Here is a 17,684-nt window from a genome sequence, read left to right on the forward strand (position 1 = left end):
TTAGTATAGAAAGTTTTGGCCATTCTTTTGGCTACCTTATGTCCATAAAGTAACGATGATTTATATCATCTGGATTTACATCATCTGGAAAACTAGATTCAGGAGAACAGCATCTAGGAGACAATGATGTGCAAACACTTCTTTGGCTTTCCTGTGCATGCTGCGGTTGGGATTGACTTCCCTACCTTTGGCAGCCTCATGTTAGTTTAAGTGAGCCCAGTAACAACTATTCTTTCAAACCATTTTTGAGGTTGAGACCTCTAACTCAGACACCCTACCTCTAGATTTCTATCTCAGGATGGGCTGACTTGCCCTCTGGAAGTGCTCCTGTTTTCACTGACTGAGATAGTCAACTCGTAGTAGATGTAAACCATTCAGAAGGAAAGGTGTTGCCGGATGGATCCTGCCCTTCCCATTGCCCACACGTTGTGTTAACAAGCTGGTGATCGGAAAATGAAGGATCTGCTTTCATCCTGCACACAGAAGTGATAGCAAACTGTGCGAACTCGGGAGTTCAAATGTAATCATCTCAATCAAACTTCACGCTCGGAGAAATGCCTGATGCTGGGCAATTCTGAGTTAAACGTGCACTATTCAGCAAAGCACATCCTGTCAGAGAAAGGATGAGACAGCAGGGAGTTACGCAGTGTGGTGGTATAGGGCATACAAAGTAGGACAGCCTTGCACAAAAGTGTGCAGGATGAGCTAAACTACTAGATGCTACTGCTGACTTTCCCAGTTCTGCATCAAACTTCTTGTGCTGACCTGGATAAAGCACTCACTATGTTTTTTTCTGCAAGACAGGGTCAGTTCTGCTTCTTCCCAGTTGCCGGCTCGTCTCTTAGAAAGCCAAGTCTTGGAAGCACTTGATACGGCTTCTAGGTATACTGAGGTAAGAAAACCACAGACCTATGTCTGCAGTACAGCCTTGGCAAATCCCACCCTTTTCATGTCTCAAGGCCAAATTATAGAATGTATCCTCTTCCTTAACAGAGGAGGTCAAATGGAGTGTCCAGAGAGGCTGCTTGAACATATGGTGATGAAAGAAAGTATGAGATACAGGGAGTACCTCTCGCTGCTGCTCTGAAGAAAAAGACCTACTCAAACCACACATGTACCACTACAACTTAGCAGAGAGATGGTTTGCAGTGTTTGGTCAACCCCATTCTTTCCTTATTTTTTCTGGTATATATCTGAGTAATAACGAACTCCAGTGACTTCTTGGCAAAGTCGTTCACCACAGTAAAAAGGAGTTTCTTGGGAACTCCATACTGCATATGTGAACTTGGCACTATTTTATGGGTGGTCATACGCAGCAGGCTGTGCACTCTCTCTATTCCTCTTCCCTTTGTCCTGCTCCCTTCCTCCTCTTCCAGCACTGCCCTATCGTCTGAAGCTGATACAGTCATACTGCAGGCCTGGGACTAAGGTATTAAGAATACTAAAGAGGTATTTCAAAGATTTTAAGTGGTTTCTTTTTGGAAGTATTATTCTGGTTTTAGAGCAGGACTGAAGGAGAGAATGGGCAAAGAAAAGCAAGGGCAGCTTCAGGTCTTTGCCAGTATAGAGGGTTGCTGTACACCTTCACCCACCCCATCTGCGTGAAGGGCAGCTAATGTTTCTGGAGCAGAACCAGCTTTCTGGTGCTGCAGGGCTTCAGGGCAGCTCCAAGACCAGCTTAACTATGCCGGGGCTTTCCACACAGAGATTCACTGCAGTAATTGTCAGCCCTGCTCGCAGCTTTCTTTAAGGCAGCTCTTGGTTACACTCTATGATTGCCTGTCACTGCCTAAACCACGGCACAACAGGAACCTCAGCGTTTACTTTGATATCAGCTACCTGCTTATCACGGCTTGGCTGTGAATCACGACTTTGTTGTTGTTTTTCTTAGTGGAGAGTTTAAATAACTCAGTTCAAAGGGCTTACTTTGCTTTGGTTAAGATAATACAGTAGTGCACCAGGGTACCTATTACGCCTAAATTTAAGGTTCAGTATCACTGTGACTTTAAGCATGAGAAGCTGCAGAGAAAACATGTCACTTTGTTGTTTTTTTTCGGGAGAGGCTCTTGTCAAGTCACAGAATCATGGAATCACTGGAGTTGGAAGGGACCTCCAGAGATCGTCTAGTCTAACCCTCTGCTAAAGCAGGATCACCTAGAGCACATCACACAGGATTGCATCCAGGTGGGTTTTGAAAGTCTCCAGAGACAGAAAGTCCATGACCTCCCCATGCAGCCTGTCCCAGTGCTTTGTCACCCTCACAGCAAATAATTTTTTCCTCATATTTAGATGGAACTTCCCGTGCTCGCTTGTGTCCATTGCCCCTTCTTCTCACTGGGCACTGCTGAAAAGAGTCCAGCTTCATCCTCCTTTCACCCACTCTATAGATTTTTCTAGACATTGATAAGATCTCCTCTCAGCCTTCTCTTCTCCAGACTAAACAGTCCCAGCTCTCTCAAGCTTTCCTCATAAGAAAGATGCTCCAGTCTCCCAGTCATCTTTGTTGCCCCCTGCTAGACTCTCTCCAGTAGTTCTCTGTCCCTCTTGAACTGGAGAGCCCAGAACGAGACACACTATTCCAGGTCTGGCCTCATCAGGGCAATTAGAGGGGGAGGATGACCTCCCTTGACCTACCGGCCACACTCTTCTTAATGCACTCCAAGATACCATTGGCCTTCTTGGCAACAAGGGCCCATTGCCAGACCGTAGTTGACTTACTGCCTACTTCAAGATCCTTCTCCTCAGGGCTGCTTTCCAGCTGGCCTACTCCAGCCTCTATTGGTACATGGGGCTGTTCCTCCCCAGGTGCAGGACTCTACACTTTCCCTTGTCGAACCTCATTAGGTTCCTCTTTGCCCAACTCTCCAGCCTGTCCAGGTCATGCTGGATGACAGCACAGCCAGTGGTGTGCCAGTCACACCTCCCAGTTTTCTATCATCAGCAAACTTGCTGACGATACACTCTGTCCCCTTGTACAGGTCATTGATGAATATGTTGAGCAAGACCAGACCCAGTATTGACCCCTGGGGAACACCACTGGTTACAGGCCTCCAACATGACCCCGCTCCATTGACCGTGACCCTCTGAGCTCTGTCACTCAAGCAGCTCTCTACTCACCTCATCATCCACTCAACTAACCTACACTTCATGAGTTTCCTAACGAGGATGTTATGGGAGGTAAGTATAAAAAGCCTTGCTGACGTCAAGGTAGATGACATCCACTGCTCTTCCCTCATCTAAGCAGCCAGTTATGGCATCACAGAATGCTATCAGAAAATCTGTATCGGTGGGTGTTTGAATCTAGAACCCTCTTTCTTGTACTGAATTTGGGTGCATTTCTTATTTATTGTTACCTTCCTGAGCTGAGTCCAAGGGCTAGACAAAATAGATCTGACTTAAACTGCTCCTGACTAAATAGCTGACATTCACAGGGATGCAGACAGGAAGAGCTGGCCAACAGGAATCTTACGAAATTTAAAAGGGGCAAATAGAAAATCCTGCACCTGGGAAGGAATAATCTCTTTCAGTAACAGGGTGGGGATGGATGGGCTGGGGAGAAGCTCTGCTGAGAAGGACCTGGGGGGTTCCTTGCACGGGGTGACTCGGAGTCAGCAGAATGCCCTGGCAGCAAAGAAAGCCAACAGCATTCTGTGCTGTTGGAATAGAAGAGAAGATACGACTTCAGGTGGACCTAAAGCAGCCTCCCAGTACTTATGAGGAAGTCATCAGCTTGACAGAGCAGGACAAGAGGTAAATTGAAACAAGAGGCGTTCAGTCCATATATAAGTAAGGATATTTGTACTGTGAGATTTGTCAAGCTCTGGAACAGATGACCCAGGTTGCCCAGTCCATGTCCTTGGAGGTTTCTAAGACCTGACTGGATCAAGCCCTGAGCAACCTGATCTCACCTCACTTCTGACCCTGCCTTGAGCAGAGGGTTGGACTACAGATATCCTGAGGGACATTCCAAACTCAACTATTCTATGAACCTATGAAAACTAGAACAGTGTAGTGGAGAAGTAGAAGAAGTCAGGTAATAGTGAGGCAGAATGAAAGAAAGCTGAAGAATGAAGATGCGTTGGCAGAAAACTGAAAAGGAGCTCTGGCTTCTGTTCTTGGGTCTGTTCACAGAAATAGAGGTTGACACCAAATATATCACTTAGCTCTTGGCTGTGCTTCTGATTCTAGGCTGCCACAACTACTGTGTGTGGGCTAGATTTCCAAGGCTACATCTACATCTAAAAGAGGGAGGTCACGACCTTGGATGATTCCTTGAGATTTTAGATTCCTCTTAGTTTCCTTTAGATTTAGCAATGTGCATCAGGAAATAAAATCGTACTAGAATGGAAAGAAAGGATATAAAGAAATTATGCAAAGAGAGTAAACGCAATAAGAAAAGAAAATCACAATTTAATACTTTTAGCATCTCCCCAGTCAGTGACATAGAAAAAAAAGTCAAATGAGTTGGGGACGAAAGGAAAAGAATTATTATACCCAAAGTAGAAACCTCTAATTTTAGCAAGTTGAATGGAAAATCTTTGTTTACTACCCAAAATCTCTTGGGTAAACAGAATATTCCTTTGTCCCTTTGTTAGTACAAAAGGGATAGTAAAGCTAAGAGACAACACTGGATTTAAGGATAATCAGATTAAGGCTGCATTCTCTGATTTCCTTCTAATCTTTAGTTGCAAAAACCAGTGTTTGGAACAATGTCTTGCAAACTGTATCTAACGAACACAAATATCTGCTGTCCTCAGTGAAAGACTAAAGATATTGGACAAAGTTTAGTTGTCTTGGACAAAGTCTATGCAAAGCTTCCAACTTTGGCCTGATTTCCAACATCTTTTTGTCAACATCTTTTTTTGTTTGTGGTTCTCTCTAAAACAGAGGTGTTACGTGGGATTCTGGTCAGATCTGATCTTACATGTTTAAGGTGAGTCAGTTAAGGTGTCTTCTCTTTATGTAACACTAACAACAACTGGTTGTTTTAAAGAGATGGAGATCCCAAACCTTCCTCCTAAGCACACGAATGAAACATCTCTTATGGAAAAAAGAAGCAAATTCAGGTATAGTAACGATGGAGCTTATAAAATAAGGTTTATAAATATGGGCGTGGGGGAGAAGTGGGTACGTCAATCACGCCACTCACGTGACACTGCTCTCAGGAATTTGCGGTTGCGTTTCTGTCTGAAATGAGCACACTCTACGGGCTCTGACTGCATAAGGAACATTTTAAAGGGGAAGAATAATTAAGCGATGACAGAGGCATCATCATTATTAGATAATCACAACCCAAGGGCATTAACAAACGTTGAGTATCTCTAATCCCATGGGGTCTAATTATTCTGTGATAATAACCACACCTCCAAGTTTTAATTTATTCTTGTGGAGAATCTGGGGGGGGAGGTGGGGGAAAGGGGGGCATTTTAATATTTTTGCTGAAAGAAGATGCAGTTGGCCTTTGAAAAGGGCTCATCAGTATTCTAATCTAACTAGCGTGTGTGATTGGCATTAAATTGTCTGCCCTTTACAGTGATCTCCAGCCAATCTGAGTATTCACCTTTGCACAAACCGGTGGTCTCCCAGTTGCTAACACAGCACCAGCATGCACTGGTTTTGTTTTTCAGGGCAATTTTTGGCAAAGGAGAGGTGGATTTCCCTGGTCTGGGGCAGTTAATTCTCCATAAGGTCCTACGACAAACATATTGCCATTGGTGTGAAGAAGGAAGTGAAAACTTGCCTATTTTCTGGTATCTTGGAAGTGCTGTCTGACATGTCAAAAAAGAAGCTTCTAGTAAGTTTAAGTGCTCTGCTTGTGCTTGGAGAGAACAAAATAAAAGTGACAGACACAAAAAACCAGAAAAGCAAGAGAGCAAGAGAGCAAGAGAGAGTCAGAGGGAAACAAGAATGACAATATAGGGAGACAGATACTAATATCACAGCCTTTCTCAAATAAGTCAACGTGCTTCTACTTCTTCATTACTCACAGGTGAACAACTCCTGTGAAGGATTGTTCGTATCTTCTCAGAGCACAGGAAAAGAGAAGCACCAGTGAGGAAGGGAGATCAGCATCCACTCAACATCTGGTTGTGTCTGTGTGCACGCACGTGCGAATGAAACTAAGCAAGTCAGAGTGGGAGCAAGAAAAGGAGTCTTTCCCCACAGTGATCCTTTTGATTGAAACTCATTTTCTGAAAACAGCTTTATTTTTTACAGAGTCCTTTGAGAACATTCACTTACTCAAGGAAAATAAAAAGGAAAACATAAGAGAGGCGAACCAGTTCATTCAAATTCTTTGCAAATTCAGAAGAAGTCAAAGCCTTCAAGAACTGGAGACTATCTTAAGACTCATAAATGCATACTCTTTGCTATTGCATGTGTCTTTGAGAGCTAAGGAAGCTCTGTGAGCTTGGGACGAGTGAAAATCAAGGTAAATTATCTGAATCAGTTATGTTGTTTATGTTAATGCCTAACTTGACATTTCTAATTTTCTTGAAATTACAGTGTCTACACCAAGGTATTTCCACAGCAGGGCAAAGAAGGAGGACAAAACAGAGAATACAGAGGTACAACAGGTGTGGCAGACAAACGAAGATGGAGAGAGAGAAGGAAAAGCAAGTTAATATTCTGGGCCAGTTGCACACTGTTGCTTCTGTTTTGTTGAAAGGTATTGCTCAGTGAAGACCACCCACCTCTAGTGTAAACCACAAGTCATACATCCGATTTCAGCACTGTGCCTGCAATATATCATACATTTTCCCCAGCAGATCACAATGAGAAATTGCTTTAGGTTTTGGCTGGGAAGTACTTTAAATAGAGGGTAGGGAAGAGAATAATAAAGCAGGGTGGACTGGCCTGGGTTAAACTTCATAGCTGACCATTAGATATTTCCAACCGCAACTTAAACTGAAATCAAACCAAATTGAAACTCCACAATATGAAGAAAACAAAGAATAATTGCTGAGCATTTATGACTCTGTTTTACTCAGTGGGGCCAAGGGCTGTGGCCTGTGTTCATCAAAACACCACTGAGTTCACATCAAAACCAGAGCATTAGCATTTCTACAGGGAACTTCCAGCTGTGCTCTCATGTTTATTACTGCTATCTCACACAATTTGGAGCGAGCTATTGTTCAGGGACTCCTGCCCTGATGCTGAAATGACCTCCACGTGGAGCCACTTTAGCATACAACCACTTCGGAATCACTTTCCAAAGAATTTCTGATCTAGTGTCAATAAGGCTCTACTTGAGGCCAGGCTCTCCTGCTTGGAGCACAGGTTCCTTCACAACGCCCGCCGTGTGCCTGCAACATCTCTGACATCCTTTCTCCAAGCAACAACAAACAACAAGCAGTAGCATCTCTCCATTAAAAAAAGAGCATCAGCAGAATTGCAGCCTATAGTTCAAGAGAAGCGATGTTTTTGTCGCAAGAGTGCTAATCACATGTGTGTTTGGCAATTTAAATTCCAATACATGGGAGAGGATGGTCTGATTCTTCTTCTTTTTCACCTCTCTAATAGAGCTGTCTTAAGATCAGGTAAAGAGTCCGTAGGACTTTTTTTTCCTTTTGTTTGTTTTTCCATTGCAGCAAGCTGTGCCTAAAAGATTTAGTTCAGACACTTCAGAGTCCTATCCATGGTATTTTAAAACAGAGATGAGATAAACTAGATACTAAAAATTTGAGTCTGTAGGTAAAGGGGTTATGAGGCCAGAAAGTTCATAAATAATAATTTCTAGGGAAGAAGGGATTTTTTGGTGGGGTGTGCAAGCACAATCTCATTGTAATAGCACACCACAAGATACAGCCATTCACCTTGTCGCAGAACTGGAGGATGATCTTGCCTCATGTAAAATTACTCAGCCAGGTCCTTGGTCCTTTGCAGACCATTTGTAAGTCATAGGTAGTTCAATGTGGTACTGGTTCTTTTCATTCATACTGCACATTTTTGTTCTGTGAACTGCAGCAGTCAAAGGTTTACTTTATTTGGTTTTGTACTCATGCAGTTGTTGGAGATATTTTTGTTTGGCTAATGCATAAAATAAATCAGCAGTCCCATATTCAAACAACTAGCTCTCTTCAGGCAATGATGAAACAATTAAGTTAAAGATATTCATAAACTCTATTTCCTATTATGGTCCACAATTTATCCTGCTGTAGGAAAACAGACCAAGAGTATCCATGGACATGTGCACAATTCAGTAGGGTTGAAGGAGAAGTGTAAACCTCAGTAGGAGGCAGTAGTAAACCTTAAATGCTTGAAACCTCCCTCAAGTATGTGAGTTTTGCTAATATTTACATATTTCCTCAATATTATGAACTCCAGCATTTTCTGGGCTTGGAATTTCTTGTAAGATAGATAGATATATAGAGAGAGTGAATATAAGCTCACATATTTACCTGTGTAGTCAAGCTGATAGTTTCATGTTTCTTTTGTAGAAAATAAACCTGAATGAATTTGAAATAATACTTCCAAGAGGAAGAAAAGTAGCTTTTGTTACAAACTGGGATTCTTGTGGCTTGAAATAGCGATTAAAGGTGGGGCAGAGAGGCAGTTACAAAATATAATGTATTATAAAGCATTATTTGTATACTGCAAACAAAGTAAATCCTGAAATGTGCAAAGACAATGGATTAAATACTTTGGGAAGATGACATTGTATTAATGTTTAAAAAATAAACATGTCTCCTGTTGAATTAGATCCTACTAATCCATAGTTTAGTATTGTACACCGTTTCCTAAAAACCCCCCAAAGAATTAACTAGCACAATGCTTCACTGAAAAATATGCATGTATTTCTGTCCTTCAGCATGTAACTCCAGTATTTATGCAATTCTGAGGAAACAGCCAGAGATTTCTGTGCCAAAATTTCATAAATTGTTAATACTGATTCTAAAAAGGAGGCAAAGGAGCTTTTGCAAAATGTCTGTTTCCGTAGTTGTTGGGCAGCCTCACAGTTCTTTACTGACAGGTTCAGTCCACTCCCACACTAGGCATTCGCGAACTGAACTTCACCAAGACATTGGATCACAGAATGGTTTGGGCTGGAAGGAACCTTAAAGACCGTCTAGTTCCAACCCCTCTGCCATGGGCAGGGACACCTCCCACCAGACCAGGTTGCTCAAAGTCCCCTCCAGCCTGGCCTTGAACACTTCCAGGGGTGAGACATCCACAGCTTCCACGGGCAAACTGTGCCAGCGTCTCACCATCCTCGCAGAAAAGCTCGAGTAGATCCATGTGTTTCTTACGCTGTCCTCCAGAGCTGAACACGGTTCTGCAGGGAGTACTGAAACTACTCATTGTCAAACAGATCCTTCAGGCTGAATTGATACACCTGTTCAGAAACCAATGTGCTAGGAGACTATACAAAGAACTCTTACATTTTAAGGGACAAATATGCAAACAAGTCATTCCAGTTAACTGAGGGCCTGTCTGCTGCCATCAGCATCCGTCAGGTTATCCGTGGCTCGTTCTTCCAAATGAAGAGGCCAGGGAGAGGCGGCGCTGCTCCATGGAGGCTCCATGGGAATTCATCATCCTTCAGCTCTCCTCCTACTGTACTGGCACTCTGGGAGATCCTTAGCCACAATTCCTACTCTTTTCCTCTTTAGTCCTTTAAGACATTTTGAAACATTATTACAAATACAAATATAGGTCAAAAACAGATGCCCAGCTTCCTATTTTTGGTTCCAGTTTGTGTTTGGATGCCTGCTTAAGGGTGACCTAATTATCAGATGGGCTCAGTACCAATATATCTCTCCAAGAAGCAGCAGAATCTCTAGGCACTAAGAGCAGTCAAAAATAATTCACTTATTTGGGAGCCTAACCACAGACTCAGAAACTTAACGCTGTGTGGGTAAGCCCAGTTGACACACAACAGTTCAGAAATAAATTTCTCCCATCACGGATCTCCGTGAACTACGCAGTCAAGTGCCAGGCACTGCGAAGTGGGCATGCTAAGGCAAGATTTTCTTCCATGGCTTCCTTGCAAACACATACTTCTAAATAATTGGTGCTGAGATCAGGGTTAAGGTATTGGACTGCTCTGTGCTCCAAGCACTAAGTTAATGGTGCTCATAATATAACTAGATTTAAATATAACATGAGAAATCATACACTCAGGTCTTTTAGGCATCCATCCAGGGTATGAGTACTGTTTGTATACTGTATTTATAAATCCTTACTTAAGATAAGTGTTTCATTTATGATATGTATCTTTATCCTAACAATAATAAACATTATATGAGGGATGTTTTCTAAGTACTGCAAAACTAATAAAATTTACTTAAAATGATTTTATAATAACGGTACCTTATTTTAACTGATTTTATAATAACAGAACCTGCATTAATTCTACATAATAAAAAATAATCAATTGGTACTACAGGATGAAGAGTGCCATTCTGCATTTGAAAATGACCCTTTCCAACATGAAACACCTATCTCAATTCATTCTTTAGCAAACTGTCAGACCTTCCTACACACCTAGTGGTAGGGTTATTTTTGGATCATCCTGGAAGCAAATCACAGCTATCTCAGTGGGTGTACTGGCCTCTAACAAAATGTCACGGTGGCAGACTCGCACTGCTGATTGGAGAAAAGCACACTGGCCTGAAGTGAACAAAAAGAGAATCTTCTAAGGACGATTATTTGAACATCCTTCACTGCTTCTCAGCTGAAGCATCTTGCATATTCCATAAAATCTCTAATGTTTCAACAATTGTGTTCACAACACGAATACCTTCAATGACAAAGATAATCTTCATACTGTATCAGGGAGTTGAGAAAATAATGAACCATGGACACTAACTATAACTATAATTCTCTGCTTCTAGCAGGGGGAAAGGACGAATTAATTCTTACAGGACAGGCACTGTAATAATTTTTTTCTCTTTTTCAGTTTATTCTATACTTCACAGACTTCTTTTTTTGGGGGTTGTTATTCTTCAATGTCAGTAACTGTCTGAAAATAAGTATTTTTAGACTTTTGTGCTTAGGAGAGCTTTTTTTTTCCCCAACATAAGAGTTAATGGCTGAATTCTGATATAATATGGCAAAAGCTGTGCTGGATTTTAAGAGGTTGTTAAAGAAAAAAGTGTTACTTTCTACAATGACAGTATTTTATTTTATTTTTTTTCAGAAAGATTTCCTCTTACGTTTACACAGCAGAAAAACCTGAAGTGCTTTTTCAATGAAGCATGAATAGCTGGTTCAGTTGTGTGAATAAATAATAGTTTAGAGAATCAAATAATCATGAAAATGTCACTGAAAATCAAGGCTCCAAAGTCTGAAACTGAATTAGCTTCTGGTTTAGCAATTCTATCCCCCCACAGCCCAGAAGTTACATCGTGAATGTTTCTGCAGATAAATTTGGATGTATAATTAGATGTTTTGTCTCTTCATTTGCACACAGAAGGGCTTTCCTACTGGCTACTGAAAAAAACATTTATGCATGAATTTTTAGAAACAAAGTTGAAATAAGCTCACAGAGGCTGCTGAATCTCCATCCTTGAAGATATTCAAACCTGGACTGGACACGGCTTTTGCCATTTGCAAAAATTAGGAGCTTCACAGCTCCTGATATCAGGAAATGTTTCACAGTGCTGTATCAACCTTGTACCATCCAGGGCAGTCAGAATAAACTTTATGATCTGTGGAAAAACTAGGGTAGTGGGTCAACTGAGGCAAATTAAGTGTCAAAAAGTGTTAGAAGGAGATACTCTGATCCTGATCTTGTATGTCCCTTCTCCACATTCACGTCCAGGCTTTCCCACCCTCTCTGAATTAACCATAAATCTCTGCAGGCTCTGGAATCGCAGCCTCCCTGAAAGCTCTTTGCTGGTTGATCCATTTGCAGGACGTGCCAAGGACAATCCCTAGAGAACAGGACAAGGTTCCTGACCCTCAGCTGAGATTCATTCTGTCTAAATTGAGAAATTTACGGTGTCCATACCTCCACCTGAGGTAGCACCTCCGCAATCCCTTCGCAGTTGAAGGGAAATGCAAACTTCTAGTGCCCAACCAAGTGGGATTTGAGACAAACTGGCTCAGACAACCTGGAGTCAGGTCAGGGCTACCCCAGCCCAAACTCTTATGTTACGAAATATTACAGGTACCTGCCTTCAAAACAGGAAAGTGTTGTAAGAGAGTGAAAAAATGAAGAGAAAGTGAAGAATTAATTAACTAAATATAGGTGATTAAAATAAATAAAGGAAACAATTATCATATCAAAATAAAAGACTAGGAAGATGATTAAATGAGTCTTCAAAAGACTTGTGAGTAACTCATGAAACACATAATATGCATTTACCTGGTTTTATTCTTTCATAATTTCATATTCATTTTTATTCACTACCATCTGATAATTGCAAGAAACTGCTACTTTAACCATGGGCAATTTAAACCATTTTAATTTTTTTTTCCAGGGCCAGGAGACGAAAGAACCTATTTATTGCCTGAGGGGATTTTTACTAAAATGAAAGCTTAATCTTTCATGTTTTTTTAAGCAAAGGCTTTTAAAAAATCATTTCTAACAATGCTGTAGGGAGAGACTTCCATGGGTATGCAAAATTGAAATTATAAATTTACAATTATAAAAAAATTAATAGTTTGGGGGATTGCATTGTCTCTCTTCTTTCTGAATGAATACTGTTTCAAGCTTAAGAGAAAGTATTTAGCACATGGAGCAGAACGAGTGTCCTCAGACTCTCTTGCGGTCAAAGCTATTTAGTAAGACTGTATGTGATCATTGGAGTTTAATTTGTTTGGAAATATGCAATTGTATGAATCCGGAACAAGGAGTTTCAGACAGAATGAACAGTTACTATGATGAATATTTTTCTCTCTTTTTTATTTTATTTTTTATTATTATTATTGCAATTAGAAGCCAGCAGCAAAACTTGATGCTCTGTCCGTTCCTCACTTCTTGCTCTGTTTTTCTATGCTGTCAACGCACAGAAGTTGGCCTGACACCATCCCCTCTGTAACAGGTTGATGCACTGACGGCTCCTAAATCGTATCTATGCAAAATTACGCTGCAAGATGAATTTTAAGTGAAATAACCACGTTTTGTGGCTCTGATGATACATGTCTACAAAGGACAGAACAAGAACTCTTGGTGAAAGACTGATTCAGGAATCCCTTTCAGGAGAGATATAGTTATATACGGGTAGAAATACGGATATGATTTATGTAGCTGACATGGTTTATGGCATACTAGAAGTACACGCTCATGCCTACCCCTGTTCTGTGCAGTATTTTGGCTTTAATAGCATCAAGAAAAGGATTAAATTTAAGTATGTACTTTTGCACTCTCCTAAATTTGGGCAGTTTTTTGAACTAAGAAATATTAATTTAATGCATTATCTGGAGAGACACAAATATTTCTTCCTGGGCTTAGTGCAGGCTTTGAAATCAGACAAAATAATTTACACTCATGAAACACAACAAACTGAAGTGTTCTATTAAAGGAAAACTTGACCAAAAAAATACCCTTAAGGCCTCCGAATACACACACATTGAAAGGCAGATTTAAATGTTTTCTGTCAACATATTTCAAGTTTTAATGGAAATACTTCGAGCTACTATGAAAAGCTTTATCGAACTAAATTCATTTTCCATAGTGCAGAGAAGAATCATTGAAGATATTATTCAGGTTTACAAAATATTTAATAGGGTGGGGAATGTGGAACCAGATAAGGAAGGTTAAACTGAAGGACATTTTAACAGGGCTTGATTTTAGGTTGGTTGTGCAACATAAATAGGTCAATGGACCTATTAGAGATAGACTTGCTCTTTGATGCACCGAGCTGTCTAATATTAGAAATGCTTGTGTACAGCTACTCTTTATGAGACTTTCAAAAGCATTCTGAATACACTATTTCAAAGCCTAAGTGTCCAGAATTTTTTGAAAATAACACATCTTCAATGTGTTTGCCAAAATCATTAATCTATTCAGAAAAGAACTTGGACTCTGCTCTACAATACCACCCTGAGCAATACTAAGTTATCCCAAAGAAGTATTTGCCCAGTCCAGCTGAAGCACCTTCCAACCACGTGCCTCTGCAGATTTGGACATCAGACGAAAGCACCTTCCAGGCACTCAAGGAGCCTCAAGACCAGGTTTACAAGAGGGAACAGCAAGTGAGTCAGGCTGGATAAGAAAATTGCGTTGGATAGAGAGAGAGGAAAAATGTGAACCTCAAAGATGAATCTGAGCAATGTGCTAACCTGGCAAGACAAAGAGCACAGCAGAAACATGCTGCTGCCTGAGGTTGTGGTGTCACTTTGCCACAGAACAGTAACACGAACAGTCCACTTCCAGCCCCTCTGCTCCTCAGCGCAGCAGGTTGAGCTGCCCTGAGAAGTCTTGTCAGTCCGGCTCAAGAGAAGCTGAGCATGCTTTGGGAGGACAGGCTACTCAGACATTTAACAGCTGAACTGCAGAGATATTACAGAGCATGGGTGAACTGCGGAATTTCTGCTTCTATAAATGGCTGATATTTAGACAGGAGTACTGCAGAAACATTGGCACTGAGACTAGCCTTTTGCACAGCATTAAGCCCCAGCTCTGGGATGGAGAGAACAGATTGCTCAGGTTTAAGAAAAAATGTATCAGCAAACCAAAATTATTTTTATCCAGCTTGCTACCCGGAGATGTTGTGAATGAATATTGTTTTTATGCTGAGATGAGGTTCATATTAGAAACAGGGAAATTCTGCACAAACTTTGTATTATCCAAGCTGCCCTGGAATGTATTTAACCTCTTGCCCAAACTAGCAATAAAACTGTGACATAATGAGAAGTGCTGGCCAGCTTTAACACTCAGCACCGCGCTTAGTCCCAGTTCTATTGTGCAGTGAAGACTGTTTTCCTTACTGACGAGCTCAAACCGTCTGCCATGAAGTACTTTTTCATGGGGAATAAATACACACTTAAACAAGATTAAACACAAATGTTCTTTAGTGATGTCTAAAATAATATGAATGCTTTTTAGAACAGCAATAAACACACTTCACGATGCAAATAATTACACCCTGCAGCTTTTATGTAAAGATAAGCGGCCGTATTCTTGACTCAGCTACATCACTGTAAATCCAGAGTAACTACAGTGAATCACCATCCCTCTCTGTGGTTTCTGGAGATGCTGAAGTGTTACTGAACTCTGGCTTTGCCCAGATTTCTCTCTAGGGTTTTGCAGACATTGGTTACGCATGGCTGAAGGTCTACATGGTGGTCATGGAGGTACCACCACCTCTTATCTTGTCCCTTATTCCCCCATAAATCTATCTTCTCTTTAGTGAATGAAGCAAAGTCTGACTGTGTATTCCTTGTGCACTTGATATAATTTTCGTAACTGTATTTTGAGTCAGGATGAGAAGAAAGCTCAACTGAGGCTAGAGTAAGAAAAAGAGACGTAAAAAAATGAGAGAAGGACTTCACAAAAATTCATGATGGGTGAAGGCAATATGCACACTATGTGCTGGGAACTGAAGATCAGTCTCTCAGGGATTAAAAAGAACTACCTTGGCTGATTGTTCTGTAGGATGGAAAGAATTTGCTCATCTTCTGAATTCTTTTTGAAAAGATGACTTTAGTTTAAGTTTCCCATGCAATTGTATTTTCATGTAGAGTTTTGTAAGATGGGTCTGTTAGGCTTTAATGGCGCCTGAAACGAGTGTGGAAAGGTGAACATGCTCACACTGGACCACTTGCAAAATTAGTTATTTGCTTAAAGATAACAGCAACAGAAACATATTCAGCTATTTAAAAGGGTCTTCAGAATTTATGTGAGCACAGAAGTTAGACACAGTCACTACTTTAACTATCATCTTCCCATTTATTTTCATGCAAGCCCTCAGCTCTTACCGGGACTTGTGAGGGCTCCCAGAGCACCAGTCGTTGTGGAGAGAGGATTTGCATTGGTGGTGGTAGCTGAGGTTTGGGCGGCGGCTGCTGCGGCTGCTAAAGTTGCCAAATTCTGTAACTGTAAAGCGTTCATGCCTGCGTGGAGAGGGAAAAGAGTTAACTAAAACATGTAAAAATAATAATAATAATAAACATCATCATCATCATCATCTATTTTCAATGAACATAATGCTTAGGATGTACCTTGCCAAGAGATTCAACTTTTCACTCCCAAAGCATCTATAATCTGGGAACCACCTCTTACAGTCCTCAAATAACATCTCTCACCTCTCTACCTTGGAGTTGAAAGAATATAGCAAAGGCACTGGCTTATAACTCAAAAATCATTAATCATCCAACGGAGACCTACAAGGATGATTAAAGGACTTGAACATCTCTCCTACAAAGAGAGACTGAGAACTGGGGCTGTTTAGCCTTGAAAGGAGACGGCTGAGAAGGGACCTTATTAACGTGTATAAATATCTGAGGGGTGGGTGTCAAGGGGAAGGAGACAATCTCTTCTCAGTGGTGCCCAGAAACAGAACAAGAAATAACGGGTTTAAGTTAGAACATAGGAAGTTCCACCTCAACATGAGGAGAAACTTCTTCACTGTGAGGGTGACAGAGCCCTGGCACAGGCTGCCCAGAGAGGCTGTGGAGTCTCCTTCTCTGGACACTTTCAGAATCCACCTGGACACGTTCCTGTGCGACCTACTCTTGGTGATCCTGCTCTGGCAGGGAGGTTGGACTAAATGATCTTTGGAGGTCCCTTCCAACCTCGAACATTCTGTGATTCTGTGATTCTAAATTAAACCTACTTTGTGCCTCTTCTATAAGGGAAGTGCAGAATTAAAAGTCATTTAAACACAGGCACAATACTATTTCCTGACACAACAAGGGGTGTAAAGAAGATAACTAACGGTTAAAACACATTCAGGACGTCTCCTCTGAATGCAGTAGCCAATAATTGTGCTGATTTTCCTTTTGATGGTGCATTTCTAAAAGCACATATGAACCAAACTGATCAAATTAGTATCAGTCTCATCAAAGAGCCATCACTGAGGTAGGGACTTTCAAGCCATAAGCTTCAGACTGCACTATTGAGTCTACTCGGTCATCTGTCACTTCATTATTATTACGCAGTGGAGATATACATGCATTTCAATGAAGACCATTAAGAAACGGATGCATTTAAATAGCAAAAGCTTTAAGTGAGGTGGTAAGTGAAAAAAAAAAGACAAACAATAAGTAGAATTTATGTGAAATGGAAAAAAATATGATGAAGGAACAGCAAATGGTGTTCAGCTGACTTAAATCAGAGGGACAGGAGCCTCTCTCCTGAGTTCTTCAAAAGTACCTACCTTTTACTTTGGTCTAGACAGAGTACTTAGGCATCTACTCTAAGACAAACTGCTTCAGTAAAGAGACTAAAATGCAGATATAAATTAGGTGCTAGCATTAACCAGCTTGGATCCTTCTCAGAATTCGTTGCAGAAGATAAAACTGGCCACAGGGGTGATGTTCAGAGTGGGTGTCTACATATGGACATGAAAGATTGTTTTGATGGCAGCGAGAGATAATCCTTACTGGCTTGGATATATGAGGGAGACTTGTGCATGATGCCTGAGCCCTCAAGACAATTGAAAAAGTGCATAAAATGAAAATACTAGAAGGGCTTTATTATATTCTTATAGTCCTCATAATTTAAGTAAACAGAGAGTTAGGTGGTAGAAAAAGCAATACCTTTTTTCAGACCAAGCGATAGAGGTGGGAAGATT

General features: G+C 41.0%; 1 protein-coding gene across 2 annotated transcripts in view; it reads right to left on the reverse strand.

The window, feature by feature from the left end:
* The window catches only part of CELF2 (CUGBP, Elav-like family member 2), a 131,783-nt gene that overhangs the window by 21,508 nt on the left and 92,591 nt on the right, over positions 1-17,684 (reverse strand). For both annotated transcript variants that reach the window (XM_009868874.1, XM_009868873.1), the window contains exon 8: positions 15,868-16,002. In XM_009868874.1, coding sequence (XP_009867176.1) covers positions 15,868-16,002 — 135 coding nt within the window. The remainder of the gene's footprint in view (positions 1-15,867; positions 16,003-17,684) is intronic.

The sequence above is a fragment of the Apaloderma vittatum genome, unplaced genomic scaffold, assembly GCF_000703405.1.
Source record: "Apaloderma vittatum isolate BGI_N311 unplaced genomic scaffold, ASM70340v1 scaffold15714, whole genome shotgun sequence".
Lineage (NCBI taxonomy): Eukaryota > Metazoa > Chordata > Aves > Trogoniformes > Trogonidae > Apaloderma > Apaloderma vittatum.